The sequence below is a fragment of the Acromyrmex echinatior genome, chromosome 1 (genome assembly GCF_024713525.1).
Source record: "Acromyrmex echinatior isolate Ae372 chromosome 1, ASM2471352v2, whole genome shotgun sequence".
Taxonomy (NCBI): Eukaryota; Metazoa; Arthropoda; class Insecta; order Hymenoptera; family Formicidae; genus Acromyrmex; species Acromyrmex echinatior.
Window position 1 is genome coordinate 17,315,774 of NC_141852.1, and position 18,518 is coordinate 17,334,291.

Here is an 18,518-nt window from a genome sequence, read left to right on the forward strand (position 1 = left end):
ATAATATTGAATAAAATGCTATTGCGACACCTGTGGACAATATCTGATGATATTATGTGTCACCTGAATTGCATGCAACCAAACGGTGATCGAAGCTTGACAATCTCGACAATCTCTTTCTGTATTCGACGTGCGTCATTAATGATGAAGTGGCACGTACTCAACTGTCCATTTTTTTAACATGCTTTTCCTTTAACGAGATATACATATCGGGGTAAGTAGTTTACTAACATTATACTTATATTATCATATTCCTACAAGGAAACTCAAACGACATGCGAGTATTACGATATACGGATAATAAGATTGGTGTAGAGAGAGAGAGAGAGAGAGAGAGAGAGAGAGAAAACAGAATGACGTAATTTTCACATTGATGTAAATATCAGTGATCTGTAACCGTTACTCTTATTATTTCTTAGATGAGGTAAAGATTTGCGTATTTATTTTTTATATTTTGTCATGTGATATTTTATTGTCTCTTTTGTCCATCTCTTTTTTGCACAAAAGAAAGAATCATACGACAAAAAGATGTACGCAACTTTATAACGCATTTAAAAAATAATCAGATACATTTTATACATATATTTGATCTTAACATAAAGAATTTGCGAATTCCAGACTTTTTACATAAGGGCATCTAGTAATTAAAAATAATTGCTAAAATCGTATTTAATTTGAATATTACGTGCATTGACAATTCACTATTCACTAGCAAAAAATTGAGATTAATTCCTTTAACTTAAAAAAAAAATACTTATACGTAACTTCAAATTTTACGTGAAGTTCTCACACATTATCTTCAGCCAAATAATCTATCGAATTTCTTATTACAGCGTTTATATCTCAACTAATTACGAAATGAATAAACTTTTTTTTTGATTTGCTTAGTTTGTTGATAAAACTGTTTATTCAGGACCATCCACTGAGAATCTTGATAAATAACGAAACTGATATTGCAGAATACATTATTCACAGCAAATATAATTAAAATCAAGCAAAAACGTAAATGATTATCAATTTATCATGTACATCCGCGCCTGAGGCTTTTGCGTTAAGAATCAAAAGAAACGGTAGAATCTTGGCACTAAGCGAAGCGACAAGATCGTATCTTTATGCGAGTCGTTGAATTTTTCAGTAATATTATCAGATTTCAATATTGAAATTGTACACGAAAAGTTTTACTGTATTTAAAATTCATTTGATTACAAGTCTAAAAATAAAATATATTTTATTGAAAATAATTTTATTGAACAATGAAAATTATTAATATAATTATGGACACTCACACTGGTTACTAGAATATCAAAACTTTTTGTAGAATTGCTCATCATGCTTGAGAGTTCTACATAATTATTTTGATGATCTAACAAAATTATTTTGTGGTCTGCGTTTAGCTAAATTTTTAAGCTAAATTTTACTTTAGTAAAATCATTCTTTCCGTAGTTAGTTAAATAAATTATTGCCGTTACAATTTGTAAAAATCTCGACAAAGTACTATTTGACAAAGTACGATCATAACTGACATTTTTTAAAAAACTCGTTTATCATGATTGACATTTTTCAAAAAACTCATTTATCATAATTAACATTTTTCAAAAAACTTGAAAAACTTTTGCAGAATATATCGGTATCTGAAGGACTTGTTTGGTCATTATTGACTTAAGGTCAGTTGGGTCAACAGATATTTACATTTTTTTCAATGAATTTTTCGAATGTTGTGCGTCACGAAAAAGGGGAATTTCGCATCAATTAAGGGAATGCATGAGTTTCTCTACTGGAATTTCTTGGAAAACAACGTCAAGTCACAGAATCGATGTATGGGTGGGAAATGCCGGTTCTCCAAGTCTTGGAGTAGTAATGACAAAAGGAAAGTGGGGAGAATCCATGATAAATGTGCTTGGAGTAGGGATTTCTTGATGTTCAGAGGAGATCACGATCTTAACTCAGAACCAAAGTATTCGAGCATTGCTGCTCCAAGTGGAAGGTGCTCGTTGTTCATTGTTTTGATATTTCCTTCTGTGGTGAGTACTATACATTGATCATGATATAAACTTATTTCGCTCGAGTTTTCTGAATGTTCAGTAATAAAGTTTGCTGTTTATTTGAGAGAGAGAGAGAGAGAGAGAGAAATCATAATCATAATCTAAATTATATTAGATTACGCTCAATAATATCGAATCTATTTTTCTGCGTTAGCATATGATCGCATTTATTACATTAATGCAATGATTATATAATTTCGACATGTAAAATTCTCAAAATCATCTTATTGTATATAATTTTCTTTCGTAACTTCTTGATTTAAAATTCGTGTAATTTTTGAGTTATAAATAATTGGAAGTTGATGTCGGTTTAACGAAATATGTTCGTTCTGATTTGCAAAATATATATCGCAGAAAGGTCAGTGGCAAGTAATTTTAAATATACTTTCCGTAAGAAGATTTTGCAATAGAAATATTATATAACTTACTACAGCATTGTCGTGTAATTATCAACGTATTAATCATCAAATTAATCGGATTCGTGTGATAAAAAAATGTTAAATGCTCAAAATAAATGACAAAACATTTGTAGCTTCGCAATCATCTATCAGAGTGTGTTTATGCACATAACAAATTAAATAAAGAAAATAGTGTTGACGAATATTTATGTAAGTGATGACGAATGTCCATGTGCATCTTTATTGCGGAAGATTGTAGATAATGTTAATTATCTGAATGCATCAAGTGTTCTGGATAAATGTCAAATTATTGCGTCGTATGTATTTCATGATTTTCCTTTTTTTGGGAAAATTATAAGTGTCCTGTTGTTCGAAGGATCTAGTATTTTCTTTCAGATTTAAGGAAACGAGTGAAAGTTTAATAATTTTATTGTTATTGTTATAATTAGAAGAATATCTTAAATGTACTAGTAAAATATACAAAAATAAGGAGATAATAAAATTGGAATAATAAAATATATAATAGGTATTTTCATCAATTATTTTAAAATTAATTAATATCCTTTGATCTGATGTGTCTATACATATAAAATTATGAATTCTATTTTATAAAAAATATTATTTTTAAAATTATACATTAATATTTTTATGAAATAGAATTCGCAATACATTATATATACATCAGATCAAAGAGAGAGAGAGAGGGGGGAGGGAGGGAAAGGGAGAGAGAGAGAGAGACGATATTAATTAATTTTAAGTAACTCATGCATGCGTAAATGCCGTAATATCATCATTTGTTATAGTTATCTTTTATAATTATCTGTTAGAATCTGTTAGGTAACTAAAAATTCCAATTAAATACGGACAGGCAGCTTTATTTGATATTTGTAATTAAAAGTTGGATTTTCTTTGTTTTGATTAGACAACAAATTTTTTTATGACTCGTTACGCTTAGGATTGTAGAACGCGTAATACGATTTAATCTCGTTTCCGCCAACTCGGGAGAATCCCGAGAAGTAGAAAAATTATGTGTGTATATAGATTACCGAACACATAGGATGTATTATACTGATATTTCTACTTCTTTATTATTCTACAATATAATTATTATAACTTCGAAATCTAATTTTTTTTCATAATAAAAAGATTTTTATTTATAGAAACAGTTCGATTGTAATAAGATAAAATATAAAGTAGTAAACTCATTCGTTATAATGCAACTTTAAATGTTCTTTAAAAAATTCACCAGTGATGTCAAGACTATTTCCACACATAAATTTATTATATATCTTCTATTCTGTCGACGCAACATATAAACACGTTATCTACTACATTAAAGTGCACTTTATTCAATAATGCTTCTCGATGATAACCGAGAATTACCGAAGACAAAATTGCTTCATGTTAATGATCGCATGAAAGACAAATGTGATTAAAGATTTCTCGAGCTACTTAGTTTGCATTTATTTTTTTTTCCTTTTTTTACCTTAGAGTGAGGCATCGGTGTATCATCGTTATTTATAGCTTCAAAAAGAAGGTGTTTCTTTTTTGATTGCCATTATGAGGTTTTGCAGAGCCAGTCGTAAAATCGGTTTAGATATGATCGTTCCGCAATAGCTTCTAAGATATTACACCATTTCTCGTGTTTATTTCAGCCAAGAATCCTTGGCGCAAATCATGTGGCAACTGGTTTCTGCATTGACCTTGGTCGGCGTGACTTTAGTGACGGCGTTGCCGCAAGGCAACGAAAAAGGTAGTCTCGCCGATCTCATCGCCCAAGCGTTCCCCTCAACTACGACTCCTCAGGGGGTTCCCGCAATAGACGGCGATGTCGATAGCCTTATTAAAAACATCTTCAGCAACGTTACCACCACTACTGCTTCCTCAAATGTTATCCTTGGCACCGCGAATCAAACACCTTCGAAACCTGATGACTGCGAATGTGTGCCTTATTATCAGTGCAAAGAAGGCAAGATCTTGGATAACGGAATCGGCATCATCGATATCAGGTCCGATTTTGGTGATAAGGATGAGAAGCCTTCGGGGTGAGTTTATTGACCAAAGATTGGAGTCTCGACTGGTTTTCTACCTGGATGGCGATAGATCACAGCATGCTGTGAAATTTTTGTTCGCAGATAAACGATTAACTTCTTTTAGTATCGTAAAATCGAGGAAAAACTTTTGGTTTCGGTGTAATATATATATGCGACAATAATTAGTAGCTTTTTAGAAAAGTAGCTTTTTATACTCGCATAAATTTTCTCGTTTTCAACTAAGTTACTAAATTGGTACTGGTATCCAATAATGCATGACTTTTTTTTTCATTACCAAGATATGCATAGTGATAATTAATATGATTTCTCATTTAAATATATACTTTTAGATTTAAAAAAGTATATACTTTATACACACACATTCCTTCTGATTTATTTATAATTATTTTTTGTTTTATAAAATAATACTGTAATTTCTTTTTAACAGTAAATTAGATATTTTTTCGATTCTTTAGTAGATGAAGTATTTTTTAAGATATTTTTTTATTTGTTATTGTAAAGATGTTTTTTTTTTTTACAGAAAATGGAACTTATAAAATATCATCGAAACATTCTGTTACAAGAATTTTTGCTATAAATTTTCACTTCAATATTATTTATCACTTTATTCAAGTCTCCGTAATGTACAATAAATAGTGTCGTTAAATATGATGGCATGGTAGTTACAAAATATAGTTTGAACCGTACACGAAGAGTGACTGTGTTAGGAAAGCGGAAGCATTGTACCGATGTTGCTAAATCGGAATTGGCGATTCCTTTTGTTATGCGGTGCTCGTCACAATACAGCACTTTCATAAATGACGTAATTAAATAATTATATAAAATAATTAAATTAAATGTAATTACGTTTTATATGACGATTGACATTTATTGAAGATATTGTGTTACAATTGATATTCCAAAAAGTGATGTTTCAATTGATACAATAGTGAAATAGAATAATCGTTGCAGCTCAGGTTGGGAAATCGAAATGAAATACTAGGAACATATATCACGATCAAAATTAATTACCGCGGAATCGGAAGTCAATGCGATTTATGATTAACTTTCGCTATAAATGCTCCCGTGCATGGTAAAATCTGTGTATATAGACATTATTATGTGTATATATAGTGTAGATATTTTTGTCTTGTTAAAATTAGATTTAATAAATATTCTCTTTGCTGCTTTTCAATTTCGGTTTATTGTTTTTAGTACGCCACTTTCTACTATTCTCGCCGCATGAGACTATCTTTGGACAATGAAATTCCTCTGGATAATATATCGTTTTCATTTTAAACACAATTTTATTTGATGTGCATATGCAGTATGACAATAAAGTTCGATAAACGTTATGAAAAAGTAAACACTATTTAATTAATATACAAATACCTTATTGTTTTTTAAATTAATCCCCTCTAGAGATCATGAACTTCTAACAACGTTTGTTAGACTGCAGCTTGCAGAAATTCTGTGAAAAGTTATCTTTGGATATCGCATTAAGTTTTGTTGTGAATGTTTGAAATGTTTGTAAGTCTAGTCTTTTTCGTGACCTTCTTTAATTTAGAATTTTAAAACAAAAAGAAGTTTACAGGAACAAGTTCGGAGGAGTAGGGAAAATGGAAGTCTCTACGTTTACAGTGGCTCGATTTACGCTGAAGTTACATCAATGTTATAAAACTGGTCAATCACAATCGTTCCATTCTTTAGAGTTTAGAGGAATAGTTATGATTGGCCAGTTTCTTAACATCAATGTTATAACTTCGGCGTAAATCGGGCTGTGTAAACGTAGAGACTTCCATTTTCCCTACTCCTCCGAACTTGCTCCTGTAAACTTCTTTTTGTTCTAAAATTCTAAATTAAAGAAGGTCACGAAAAACACTAGACTTACAAACATTTCAAACATTCACAACAAAACTTAATGCGATATCCAAAGATAACTTTTCACAGAATTTCACAGATTCAAAATAAAAATGCTGAATTCAAGAATTGCCATACACATTTGAATCAAAACCGTGATGACAACAAGACTTAAGGCGATATTTAAAGATAATTTTTCATAGAATTTTTGTAAATTGTACGTAAGTGTCGTCAGAAGTGTATTGTCTCTAGAGAGGAATACTTTAGAGAACAACAAATGTTATTTGTATATTAATTAAGTGATATTTTCTTATTAGGTGTTGGAATTAATTCGTAGCGTTTTACAAGTGATGGGAAGTACTTTCATTAATGTATTTTTTAATGCTCATGTGAAATAAATAACATTCTTTCATTAAAAAACGCTACGAATTAATTCCAACACCTAATATATTCACTGAACTTTATTGTTATATCACATTACATAAAATTAATAAATTGATTTAATTAATTAAATAATAAATATAAAATTAAATCGGAGAAGAAATATGTAATTGTTGAAAATTACAATTGTTTTTTTTTTAATAATCATTTAATGATTTAATATTTAAATTGTTTTCAAGATATCGTTAAATTTATGTTCTAGTTGATTGTAACTGCAGAAGAACTTTAAATTAACAGAAGAATTTTTAATTAACGATTTCTGAATGTTTAGTAAAAGAAAAATAATTTAATAAATTGTCAGTAAAACATTGCACTTAAAATGCTGTCAAAATTTAAAATTTAAAAGGGTAAGTTGCAAAAAAAATCTGTATAGATATTAATCTCTCTTAGATATGTATTCTTCTCTTAGATAATCTTTCTTTTCTATTAATATCTTATTTATGTGAATAAAAAAACGATTGCATCTATTTGTATTATAAAATTAATTAAAATAATTGAGCCCCACGTTTTTACAATCATATTTTGGAATATTTAGAGCTCTTGGGGTATGTGATAATTACTTGGATGTTTGCTGCAAACCTCCGGATCGGCAGCCACCATCCACGCCTGAACCAATCGGTAGGAAAGGATGTGGACAACGACATGCTGAAGGAGTCGGCTTCAGAATCACCGGTCAAACCGATAATGAGGCCCAATTCGGTGAATTTCCATGGATGGTGGCTATTTTGAAAGAGGAGGCTATTGGCAGCAATGGCCAGAAATTGAATGTTTATCAATGTGGCGGAGCTCTTATTCACAGGCAGGCCGTTCTCACTGCAGCTCATTGCGTCAATGGGTCAGTAATCAGTTTGCAATGAATATGTGCAATGAATATTTGCGATAACAAATAACATTTTTACAAACAGTTATTCGATAACCTTAGTTAATAAAACTGATTTCAAGTTTGTTTATATGTCGGTGTATGGATAAACAGCTTTGATTCACGTTAAGTACATACGAATAAATATTTTGTTCGTTATTTTTTTTATTCATTAAAAAAAATTTTATTTTCTTCATTTAAAAAAGTAATATAGAATACTGAAAAATCTTTTTTAAAAATAATATCTTTACATGCTTATAATTAGCGTCAAAAGTACATGTAAAACATGAAAAAAATCCAAATTTTTTGTTTGTATAAAATCTTATGTTGTCTGCAATACGGGTTGCTAAGAGCACGTGTATGTACTTTTATTTGCCTTTGGTTAATTCTTAACAGAGATTCAACTTTTTTCTCACCTCTTTCCAATTCTAGAATTGAAAAGAGATAAGTTGAATCTCGATTAAGAGTTAATCGAGTTAATCGTGAATTGTGAAAACCACGATTAGCTTATGAAATCTTAGCAACGAAACAAACAATTGGTTGGCATCGTCATATACACGATCTCAACATTACAAGTTTTTTTAGAAGGTGATACTGAATCCCGCTATGTATTCATTTTCTTAAAATTCATATAAAAAATCAACTGCGCCTGGAAAGGATAACATTGCTAATGGAAGATTAACAGTGTATTCCGATCAAATAGGAAACAGCCACAGGAGCTGAAAGTTCGTGCAGGAGAATGGGACACGCAGACGAAGAACGAAATCTATCCACATCAAGATCGCGAAGTCGAGAAAGTCGTGGTTCACGAAGGCTTCCATTCCGGTGCACTCTACAACGATTACGCTATCCTGATCCTGAAAACTCCAGTTGAGTACGCGGAGAACGTTGATATCGTATGTCTCGCTGAAATAAATGCAAACTTCGACGGATCCAAATGTTTCGCCAGCGGATGGGGAAAAGACATATTCGGTATGCCTTTTGCATTTACAACATGTAAAGAAATAAATATTGATCGATTGAATCTCTCAACATCTTTAACATAATATATTATTTTTTTAAATAATTGCCTCTGTTTAACAATCGATTAATAATGATATAGATCGATCTGAATATTTAAATAATAATAATGACAAAATAATATTTGATTCAACAATGACATCATTTCAGTGTCACAATACATATCATAAGTGATTGCTACAATGATTTGTGTGAACATGTAATCTTTGAATAGAAGGTTATTTATTGAAGACTCAAAATTGTGAATCGAAACATTACATTAAATTTAATTTAGATTCATTAAAGTTTAACATACGAAAAGCTATATAATGTTCTTATAGGCATCTCATCTCTTTGATTTATATTCTTTAAAACTTTTTCACTATTTTGAGATAATTATATAATAATGTAGTAATATAACAATATAACATAATGTATTATGAGTTTTATTTAATGAAATTTAATTACAGGCAAAGAGGGACGTTATCAAGTGATTTTAAAGAGAGTAGAGCTTCCTATAGTACAACATAATACGTGTCAAGATATTATGCGTACTACCAGATTGGGAAAATACTTTCTACTAGACAAAAGTTTTATCTGCGCGGGTGGAGAAGTAGGAAAAGATACTTGCAAGGTAGATTTGAGGTTGATGTTTCACAAAAATTCTTTAAGCTCAAAAAATCCCATAAAGTCTTAGACTTATGTAACGATATACAACACTTTAACGATTCAAAGATACAAAATTAGAGACTTTCAAATTTCCTTCAAGAATCAAGAAATCAAAGTTCGAGAACCTATTCTTATCCGTTTGATAAACTCAGCGTTGAATATTTTCTAACTTCCTTGTCCCTATAATTATACTTTATTGTTTATAACAATTATATTTAAAAAGATAGGTCAAGAACGAGCAAAAGTAAGATCAAAAACTTAATTTATGATATCAAGTTTATTACCAAAAATGTTGGTATTAATACAACATCAAATATAAGGAATATATAGAATATATTTTTATAAGATTGACATAATTTTTTTATTAATATACATTAGGTGTACAAATTAATTCGCCTTATTTATATTTCGTTAGAACTAACTTACAGACAACTCACTACAGACAACTAGATCGAAATGACATTCGATAAGTAACATTTGAGATACACACTGCATTCTTTTCGTATTTCAATTAAAGAAAAATGTTGCTGAAGCCTGGAAATGATTTATACCGCTCTGAATGAAGATGCTGTAACATGTAAAACGTATAAAAAGTGGTACTAGAGGTTTCGGAATGGAAATTTTCGGATCGACAATATCCAAGTCAACCACAAAAATTCGACGACGAGTAACTGTTCATTGAAAACTCCTTTTAAACTCAACAGGAGTTTGCATTATAACTCAACAATGCATATCTCATCGTTAAACTCGGTAAAATTCAAAAGGAGGATAGGTAGATTCCGCACCTGAGTCCTGAAAACAAGGAGCGAAGATTCGACACGGCAATCTGTCTTTGCAAAATATCTTTGCTAACCCGATTTAAAAGAAAAGATTTTCTGTACAAAATTATTACTGGTGATGAGAAATGAGTATCATACGACAACCCTAAGCAGAAAATCATTAAATCGGGTAAATCCCGGCGAACTGTTGACATTGACTCCGAAGCCTAACATTCATACAAAAAACGTTTTGAGTATTTAGTGGGATATGAAGGATGTAATGCATTACGAGTTACTGAATTCTGGCCAGACTGTTACTGCGGAATACTATCAACAATAACTTATATTTGAACGATGCGTTGTGTTAGAACAAAAAAGGCCTTATATTGGCAGCAGAAACAGACAATTGATTTTATAGCACGACATTCGACCATACATCGCAAAAGGGACTATATAAGGACGTTATCTTTACATTGGGATGGGAAATTCTCCTTCATGCGGCTTATTCACCAGATCTCGCCTCGTCGGATTTCTACTTATTTCGAATATTAAATATGTACTTGTCTTTGCGTAAATAACTTTGAATTTTATAAAAAAAAGGCACCGAATTAATTAGTACACTGATATAAATTTATAGTTATCTTAGAATTTTAATTTTTGAATAATTTACATAACTGAGCGTTCTAACTACATAGATGCTACTTTTTCGCTTTTGAACATATGAAACAGTATCGGAATTTATTAATTTTAACTATTCATTGACATGAAGATTTATTAGTTTAATATATACATAATAATTTATTCATATTGATATTCTTTATAATATTTAATATCTTTGATATGGTTTCGTTAGTTTTCAATTGTGATCTTTCTAACATTTAATTATTATTCTAAATTATTTTTTTCATTTTTGTTCTTTTATAATGACTGAATAAATCGAAACGTTCCACATTTTTGTTTAATATTAACTGGTAGTGGATGTCATAATAAATGTCATAATAAATTAAATGTTTTTTATCTTACTTTTGCTCATGTTTTTAAATCTATTTTTAAATCTAATTGTTTTGACAATTTTGAGCAAGAATTTATATTTTATTTATTATTTATATTTAAAAAAAGAAGAGCATAAAAATTGAAACAATTATTTGAAGATAGCGCTAAATACAGGATTAAGCGCGACTTTTTGTTTACAATTTTCTGTGAAGAAACTTCCATGTTTTTTCTATTTTGCATGCGATTAGATAAAAGTGATTTTTAAAAATCTTTTTGTTGCAGGGCGACGGTGGAAGTCCTCTCGTGTGCCCGCTAAGGAATGATCCGACTAAATACGTTCAAGCTGGTATCGTAGCCTGGGGTCTTGGCTGTGGCGAGAATGGAACTCCCGGCGTTTATGCTAATATAGCCTATGGTCGTCAATGGATCGATGAACAAATGGCTTTCCACAATTTGGACAACAGTGTTTATCAATATCCCAACTGATTGCTCTGTGCCAATATTTTTTTTAAATTTTTAGCAGATCATAAATAATTCCATTAATATTTAAGTATTGAGTTCTTTTTACGTCAAATAATTTTACATTGACAATAAATGTGATGTTTGAAGCTTACGTTGACAGTCTATACTATAGGATTCCGAATCTCTTCTTTTATATTTGTCGCTTGAATTATGCATTTAAAAGTGACTGTTGATCTATGTATATGACGAAATACAAATAAGCATTGTAAAAAATAACATATGACATTTTTTGTATATGACGCACAAGTGAGTAATAAAAATTTATTAAAAATAATTTAAGTTTATTAAAAGTATTAAGTTTATTAAAAACAGAAAAACAGTAATAATGTTCATTCCATATTGAAACCATGGTAAAATTCCATGCCCTGCAAATTCAAAATAAGTTTCCAATAAGTTGGCACATATTTGATCAAATGCGGTTTGTGCAATGGATAGCCAGATATAACCAAATTCATACAATGAAATTCACATTTTGCTAAACTAACTTGTTTGTAAAAGTGAATATATAATAAAGTCACTTGAAATTTCAGATATATGTTAATCATCCACTCTTAATTGAAAATACTGGTATATTCCAATTAACTGTGGTTAGTGTATGGGATTAGCGTATTTAACTTTAAATCGTTAATATATGGATGTCCACATATAAGTGAAAATATGGAATAAATACATAAATGTATAAAGTTCGATTGTTACTATTGATAGATTTCCAAATTAAACCATTAATGTGGACTGGTTGTGATATATATGGAATTGGCGTATTTAACTTTAAATCATTAATACATGGAAGTTCGTATATAAGTTTGTAAATGGAAATTCGTATAAGTGGAAGTTCGTATAAGTGAAAATATAGAATAGACATAGTCTGATTGCTATGAACTGTCCCTACTGAAAAAAATCACGTCACACAATTGAATGATGAAATCATGAAATTAAAATATGTAAATCACGTAACGGATTGTTTCAAATCAGTACGTGATTTTAAAATGTATTTTGAAAAGTCACATGATAATATATTCTTTTTTCTTCTTCTTCAATCATTCAATTCTTTAAAATTTATAATAATTATAAAATAACATGGATAAAATTATTTTTAATATCATGTAATTTTTCAAATTACATCATTTTTAAAAATTATGTACTGATTTGAAACAATTCGTTACGTAATTTACATGTTTTAATTATATGATGAAATAATTAAAACATGTAAATCATGTAACGTTGTGACATGATTTTTTTCAGTAGGGATTCCTAATATATTGCTCTCATATTCTATCTGGATTTCCGAATTATTTTCGGGATTTATTAATAATAGATTTCCAAGTAGGGATAATAATTTAACTTTTACTGTGCAATACATTAAATAGATTAAATATATTAAAAATGGAAATTTTTATTTGAACCATTAGTATATATTTCCAAATAAAAATTATATATAATTTAATCAGATTATATATAATTTAATAAAATTCCAGATAAATTCTTAATTACCTGATATTACAGACATACACAAAATAAATTTTTATGTGAAAATCCTACTAAAGCCCAAAAATTGGTAATCCAAATATAATTATATTTGATTTTAATATATGTCAAATTTAATTCAAGTAAATCACTATATGTCCACATTTATACAAATATGATCAAATACATTTTATGTCTAGACATACCTGGAATTTAGTGCAAGATGATTGAAACTATATATGAAAGTATATAATAATTTCTAATTGATTAATTATATATTAGTTTAATAAAATCTAAAATGTAACTTCCTATTCTTTTTATGCAAATGATTACAAAGTCTTCTCATAGAGCTTTAAACTTTCATATCTAATTTATACATGATAAAATTAATTTGTAAAAAACATATTTTAATAAAATTTATTATGTATTTAGAGTGATCTATTTATAAAAATATAAATAATTTTTTTAATAGAATTTTTTGAAAGAAATGTATTATTCTACACACGCACATACGCACGCATAACGTTTACCACATTTAAGCTCAATGAATTTTTTTCGTATTTAGACTATTATTTATTTAATAAAATATCTCGCTCTCTTTAGATAACCTGCGGACTAGAATAACAAAGATAAATCGAAGTATTGTAAACTAAAATATTGTAAAACTGTACATTTGTAGAACTTCAGAATCGGATCTCAGTTCGTATATATACGGTAAATTTATTGACAAATAATAAACTCATAGTGGAAGGAAGTCAGGTATGCTCGTTTTTAAGACGAATTTCATACGGTTCTGCGCAGATTACAAACCCTTCTAAAAATTTAATAGTAGTATTGGCCAATGACTTATTTTGAATATTAATAGTAGTATTAACAATACTTTTAATACTTAAAATAATTATTTTTAATATTAAAAGCCAGTAATTTAGCCAGTACTATAGTATTGAATTTCTATTAAGGGAATGCGACCATTTAAACATTTTCCGCGGTAATTTTGAAGAAATAGCTTGAGAGACCAAAATGATCGTACCAAATAAAAACATGTAAAAATTATCAAAAAGAATTCAGAAAAATATATTTTTATTGCTTTCCAAAAGAGAAAGTATTAATATTGAAATAAATCAACCCAGAACCACGCCACTTGGAAAACTAAAGAAATTCTAGAATTTAAAGCAAAAATAAACATATTGTACTATTGATTTTTAACTTAACACAAACAGTGAAAAAATAATGATTAACTAATTCAGAATATAAACATACTTCAATAAGATAATTGTAAATATATGAGAAAACTGTGTATACGAAATTCACATCTTAGCAACTTATATTTACAATAATAAAATTTTGTATTAGTTATTTATATTTTCTTTTTTGTGTATGTACTTCAACTTACATGATCTATGATCTTGAAGCTCTAATCTAGACTTTTTTTGTATTATCGATATAGAAGCGATATTAGAAGACTTCAACGCGTATATAGGGTGTTCTCAAAAAAGCAAAATAAGATGTATTTTAGACTTTTACCGTTGATTTAATCTTTTATATTCAATATTCGTTCAGTCTTTTATATACTTAATTTAATTTTTTATATTTATATCAATTTACATTATAAGGTAATATTAAAATATTGTCAATAGCAAATTGTCACTATTAACGTTATATAATTGATGTTTGTATGATCTATAATCTTGTTTCTTTTGACCTATGTATTTTATCTGTCGAAGAGTGAACTAGTATATATATGGCGTTACAACAGTTATTTTGATTAATTGCGCTGAAGATACTTATCAGTGAAGATATCATCTGCATAAAATGAAAAGTTTCGTGCTTTATGCCTGTATTTTAATAATTGCTGTAAATATTCTGTCAATAAACTACTTCAACTATTTCAATAAATTACAAGAGAGTTATTTATAATAATATGTATTAAAAACTATTAATAACTAAAATTAATGAAATAAATATTTTGTAAGTTTCAGCCGTCTAGCTCAATACAACTAAAAAAAGTCAAAAATATAATAGAAACTACTGGGGATGACATTGAAGCTTGCCAGATTGAAAATAATGTGACTGATGGTAAGTTATATCTAATTATTATTGCAGAAGCATATTATATTGAAGATTCTTATGATATTTTAGTTTAATTTTCAAATTTTGTTTTATCAAATTTAAATACTTTCCTTACAATCTTGTAATGTTTATTTAAATTTTTTTTTTCAAAAAACTGACTTTTACATTGATTGTTTTTATTTTTTAGCTGATGTATACACTCCCCAAGACATGATAACTGACTTACCTACCCAGCCCGAAAATGAAGAAAAAACAAGAAGAATGGGTTGCTGGATTGCGTGTGTCTTAAAAAGACAGAATTTAGTAAGTATTTTCAAATATACTATACGTATTTTATATGTATATGATGTCCAACAATGTAAGATTAATATATCGTAATAAATAATAAAATTTTAAATTATTCGAAACTTAATTTCTAATGTAACAATTATGAATGCAATTAATAAAACACATTGTTGCTTATACATAGAAGAAAGCCTCCTATTATGAGATAGGCGCCTAATATGAGATACTGGCGTTTCTGCTAAACTAATAAACGCTATCTATTAGTTCCACCATGAATTTATTGCTCTTGGATTGAAAACTATTTAGTGTAGAAAATTTATTATTAGATCATGCCTATAGTCATTGTAAAAAAAGATTTTAGAATTTGGATGTCTTCAATCTTTCATTGAGATGAGCCTTGTTTATTATTTAATAAATAAATATTTAGCAATAAATTCATGTAGTGATGGAATAAGATTGTACTAATAGAAAAATACGGGATATATTGAATTGTTTAATTACAGAAGTTAGATTTGATGATTTGATGAAAACCATAAGGCGTGAAAATATAAAATAACCTATGCTCCTGTGTTATAATGAAAAAGAGTAAATGTTATTGTACAATAATAAAAAGGACAACCGGAATAAACGTCGAGTGCCTATTTCTGCGATGCTTGATTCCAACTACTTGAAGACAAGTTCTGGGTATAATCTATCTCATGCTCATTTTTCACGCACGCTGTTTGCACTTTAAAAACATGAAATAAAGTTTTTTAATTGCAATACTGATATACTTTGTGTTTTACTATCGATTTCTCGAGGCATCTCACATTAGGAGCACAATTTTTTGACTTTGTGATTTGTTTATTTTTTACATTTCTTTAATTTAAAAAAAAAATGAAATTTGAATTAAATTTTATATAACGTTATCTTAAAACTTATTAAATTCCCTTCAAAAAGAACTATTATTTTTTTAAATTTTGCCCATAGACTTCTAGCATTTATTCAAAATGAACTCGGTATCTCAAAATAGGGGCCTTTCCTCTATATATTTATTGCTGCATATACATATATGTTTAACGATAAAATTATACAAAAGTTGATGTTATTATATAATGTTAATAAAAATATTATGCTACAATATACTTAATTTAATAAATATGTTTTAATTTACATAGCGCTTAAATTGCGCAAAATAATTAAAATAAATTCACATATTTTATTTTGATTCATAATTTCTTCTTAATAATATTAGATGGAAAATTCAAACATTAAGGAAGCGCAAGTTCATGTAAGAATAAATGTAGAGCATGCTGATGATACTGATCAAGACACTTTTCACCAAATTGCGCGTAAATGCATGAAACAAGGTAAGATATAGCTTGAATTATATATATTATTAGGTTGTTCAGGTCAACAAAAATGTTCACACGAAAGCGTTTTGTTTCGAACAATTTCCGAAATTCAATATGCAATTGCAAAATTACTGTTAAGAAAGAGATATTACATACTTTTTCTCTTATAATTTCTTGTACAAGTGACACATTATTTATAGTTTATAATAAATTTTAAAAAATTCTACAGTTCTCACTTCCTAGAATATATAGACTTTACCTCTTTGATATATTGTATAAATTACCCTAAAGTTAACAAGAAATAAGGAATTACAAAAAAATTATTATGTACGTTTTATGTATTTGCACTTGTAGTATAATGCTTTTAGAATATATAGTTGTTATATAAATACAATATATATATATATATATATAGGAAACATGATTATATATTTGATCTTTTAACTATTATTTATTATTATATATTATTTTGAATTTTTATTTGTACAGTGAGAAATATTACACAAGAATGTGAAAAAAGCTTCTCCCTGCTTGCATGTGTTGTAAAAACTGCATATGAGGAACAGATACATCAACAACATAAAATAAAAGAAGCAGAAATGAAATAAATTAATGTATAAATATAATCAAATGCAAAAATTAAATATTATCTATATAGTTACTAATACAAAGCTGTAATATACATTGAGAAAAAATGCTGTTGATACAATTAAAGTTTATATTACGGGCTATCATTAATCACTTGTTAGTGACAGCCCGTAATATAGACTTCAATTGAATCAACAGCATTTTTTTCTCAGTGTACAATATAATTTATATTAAATAAAAGTATACATTTATACATATTCTATAAAACTCTAATCGTATCTTTCTAATAAAGTTGCATATACAAAAATTGTGTTTCATTTAATTACGTATAATTTGTTCAATTTAATTAATTTGAAACATTTATAAAATCAAATTTTTTACTTTTGCATTATATTATATATGTAAAGTATTTTTACTGATGAAAATATATACTTTTTGTAATATTACTATAAAACTATTTTAACATAAATATATAGTAATAATATATTTTTATTTCTTATTTTTATTATTATATTATATAAGTACAATATTTTTCTGTTATATTGTAACGAATTAAGTATTGTAATCAATTAAGTCTTTTTAATTAATGTAGTGAAACTTTCTTATTTTATTATTTCTGTAAACTTCATCTATTACATCTTAATTTTCTAAAATTATTAGAATAGGTACGTTCAACGGTAGAATAAATATTACTTGAAAATTTTTAATTCATATAGAAAAAATATTTTTTTAAAGACACATTTATAATAAAATTTTTCATTATTTAAATATTATTTTTCTAAAATTTAATAATATTTATGCAAAGAAAACTAACAAGATATGTATTATGTATTTATCTAAACATACACACACACGCGCGCGCGCACAACAGAGGAATACAAACTATAATATTAAATTTCTTCTATCGATATGTATTTTCACATTAAATAATTTTTTATTTGATAATGTTGTATTTGACAAGTAAAAAAGCAAAAGTGAAAAATCATTCGTTAAATAATTGTATGCAGATTGAGTAATTGTGTTCAAAACAATAAGTGTAGGAAATTAATGAATTAAATTGTTTCATGGAATGTTGATAAGGAAATAAAGAAATATTTTTATTAAGCCAATATCAATATAAAATTAATATAACTTTGAAAAAATACAAAAAATGGAAAAACTAAAATTTAAACAAAAATTGCAGATGTAATTCTCAGTATGTTG

The 18,518-nt window shown here is 27.9% G+C and overlaps 2 protein-coding genes across 3 annotated transcripts; both read left to right on the forward strand.

The window, feature by feature from the left end:
• The first annotated feature begins 1,884 nt into the window (after positions 1-1,884).
• Positions 1,885-11,848, forward strand: LOC105154688 (phenoloxidase-activating factor 2). Of its 2 annotated transcripts, none has more exons than XM_011070366.2 (6): positions 1,885-2,021; positions 4,096-4,485; positions 7,310-7,609; positions 8,337-8,605; positions 9,103-9,266; positions 11,335-11,848. In XM_011070366.2, exons 2-6 carry the CDS (start codon positions 4,118-4,120, stop codon positions 11,536-11,538), a joined length of 1,305 nt encoding a protein of 434 aa, XP_011068668.1. In that variant the 5' UTR covers positions 1,885-2,021; positions 4,096-4,117; the 3' UTR covers positions 11,539-11,848. The 2 variants fall into 2 exon arrangements, with proteins under 2 accessions (XP_011068668.1, XP_011068669.1); XM_011070367.2 differs by having other exon boundaries at positions 4,096-4,449.
• Positions 11,849-14,767: 2,919 nt separating this feature from the next.
• LOC105154687 (pheromone-binding protein Gp-9-like) lies at positions 14,768-17,622 on the forward strand. The gene is made up of 5 exons (XM_011070365.2): positions 14,768-14,892; positions 15,012-15,114; positions 15,296-15,411; positions 16,628-16,742; positions 17,217-17,622. The coding sequence occupies exons 1-5, from the start codon at positions 14,851-14,853 to the stop codon at positions 17,333-17,335; spliced, it is 495 nt and encodes a 164-aa protein (XP_011068667.1). The 5' UTR covers positions 14,768-14,850; the 3' UTR covers positions 17,336-17,622.
• Positions 17,623-18,518: the final 896 nt, after the last annotated feature.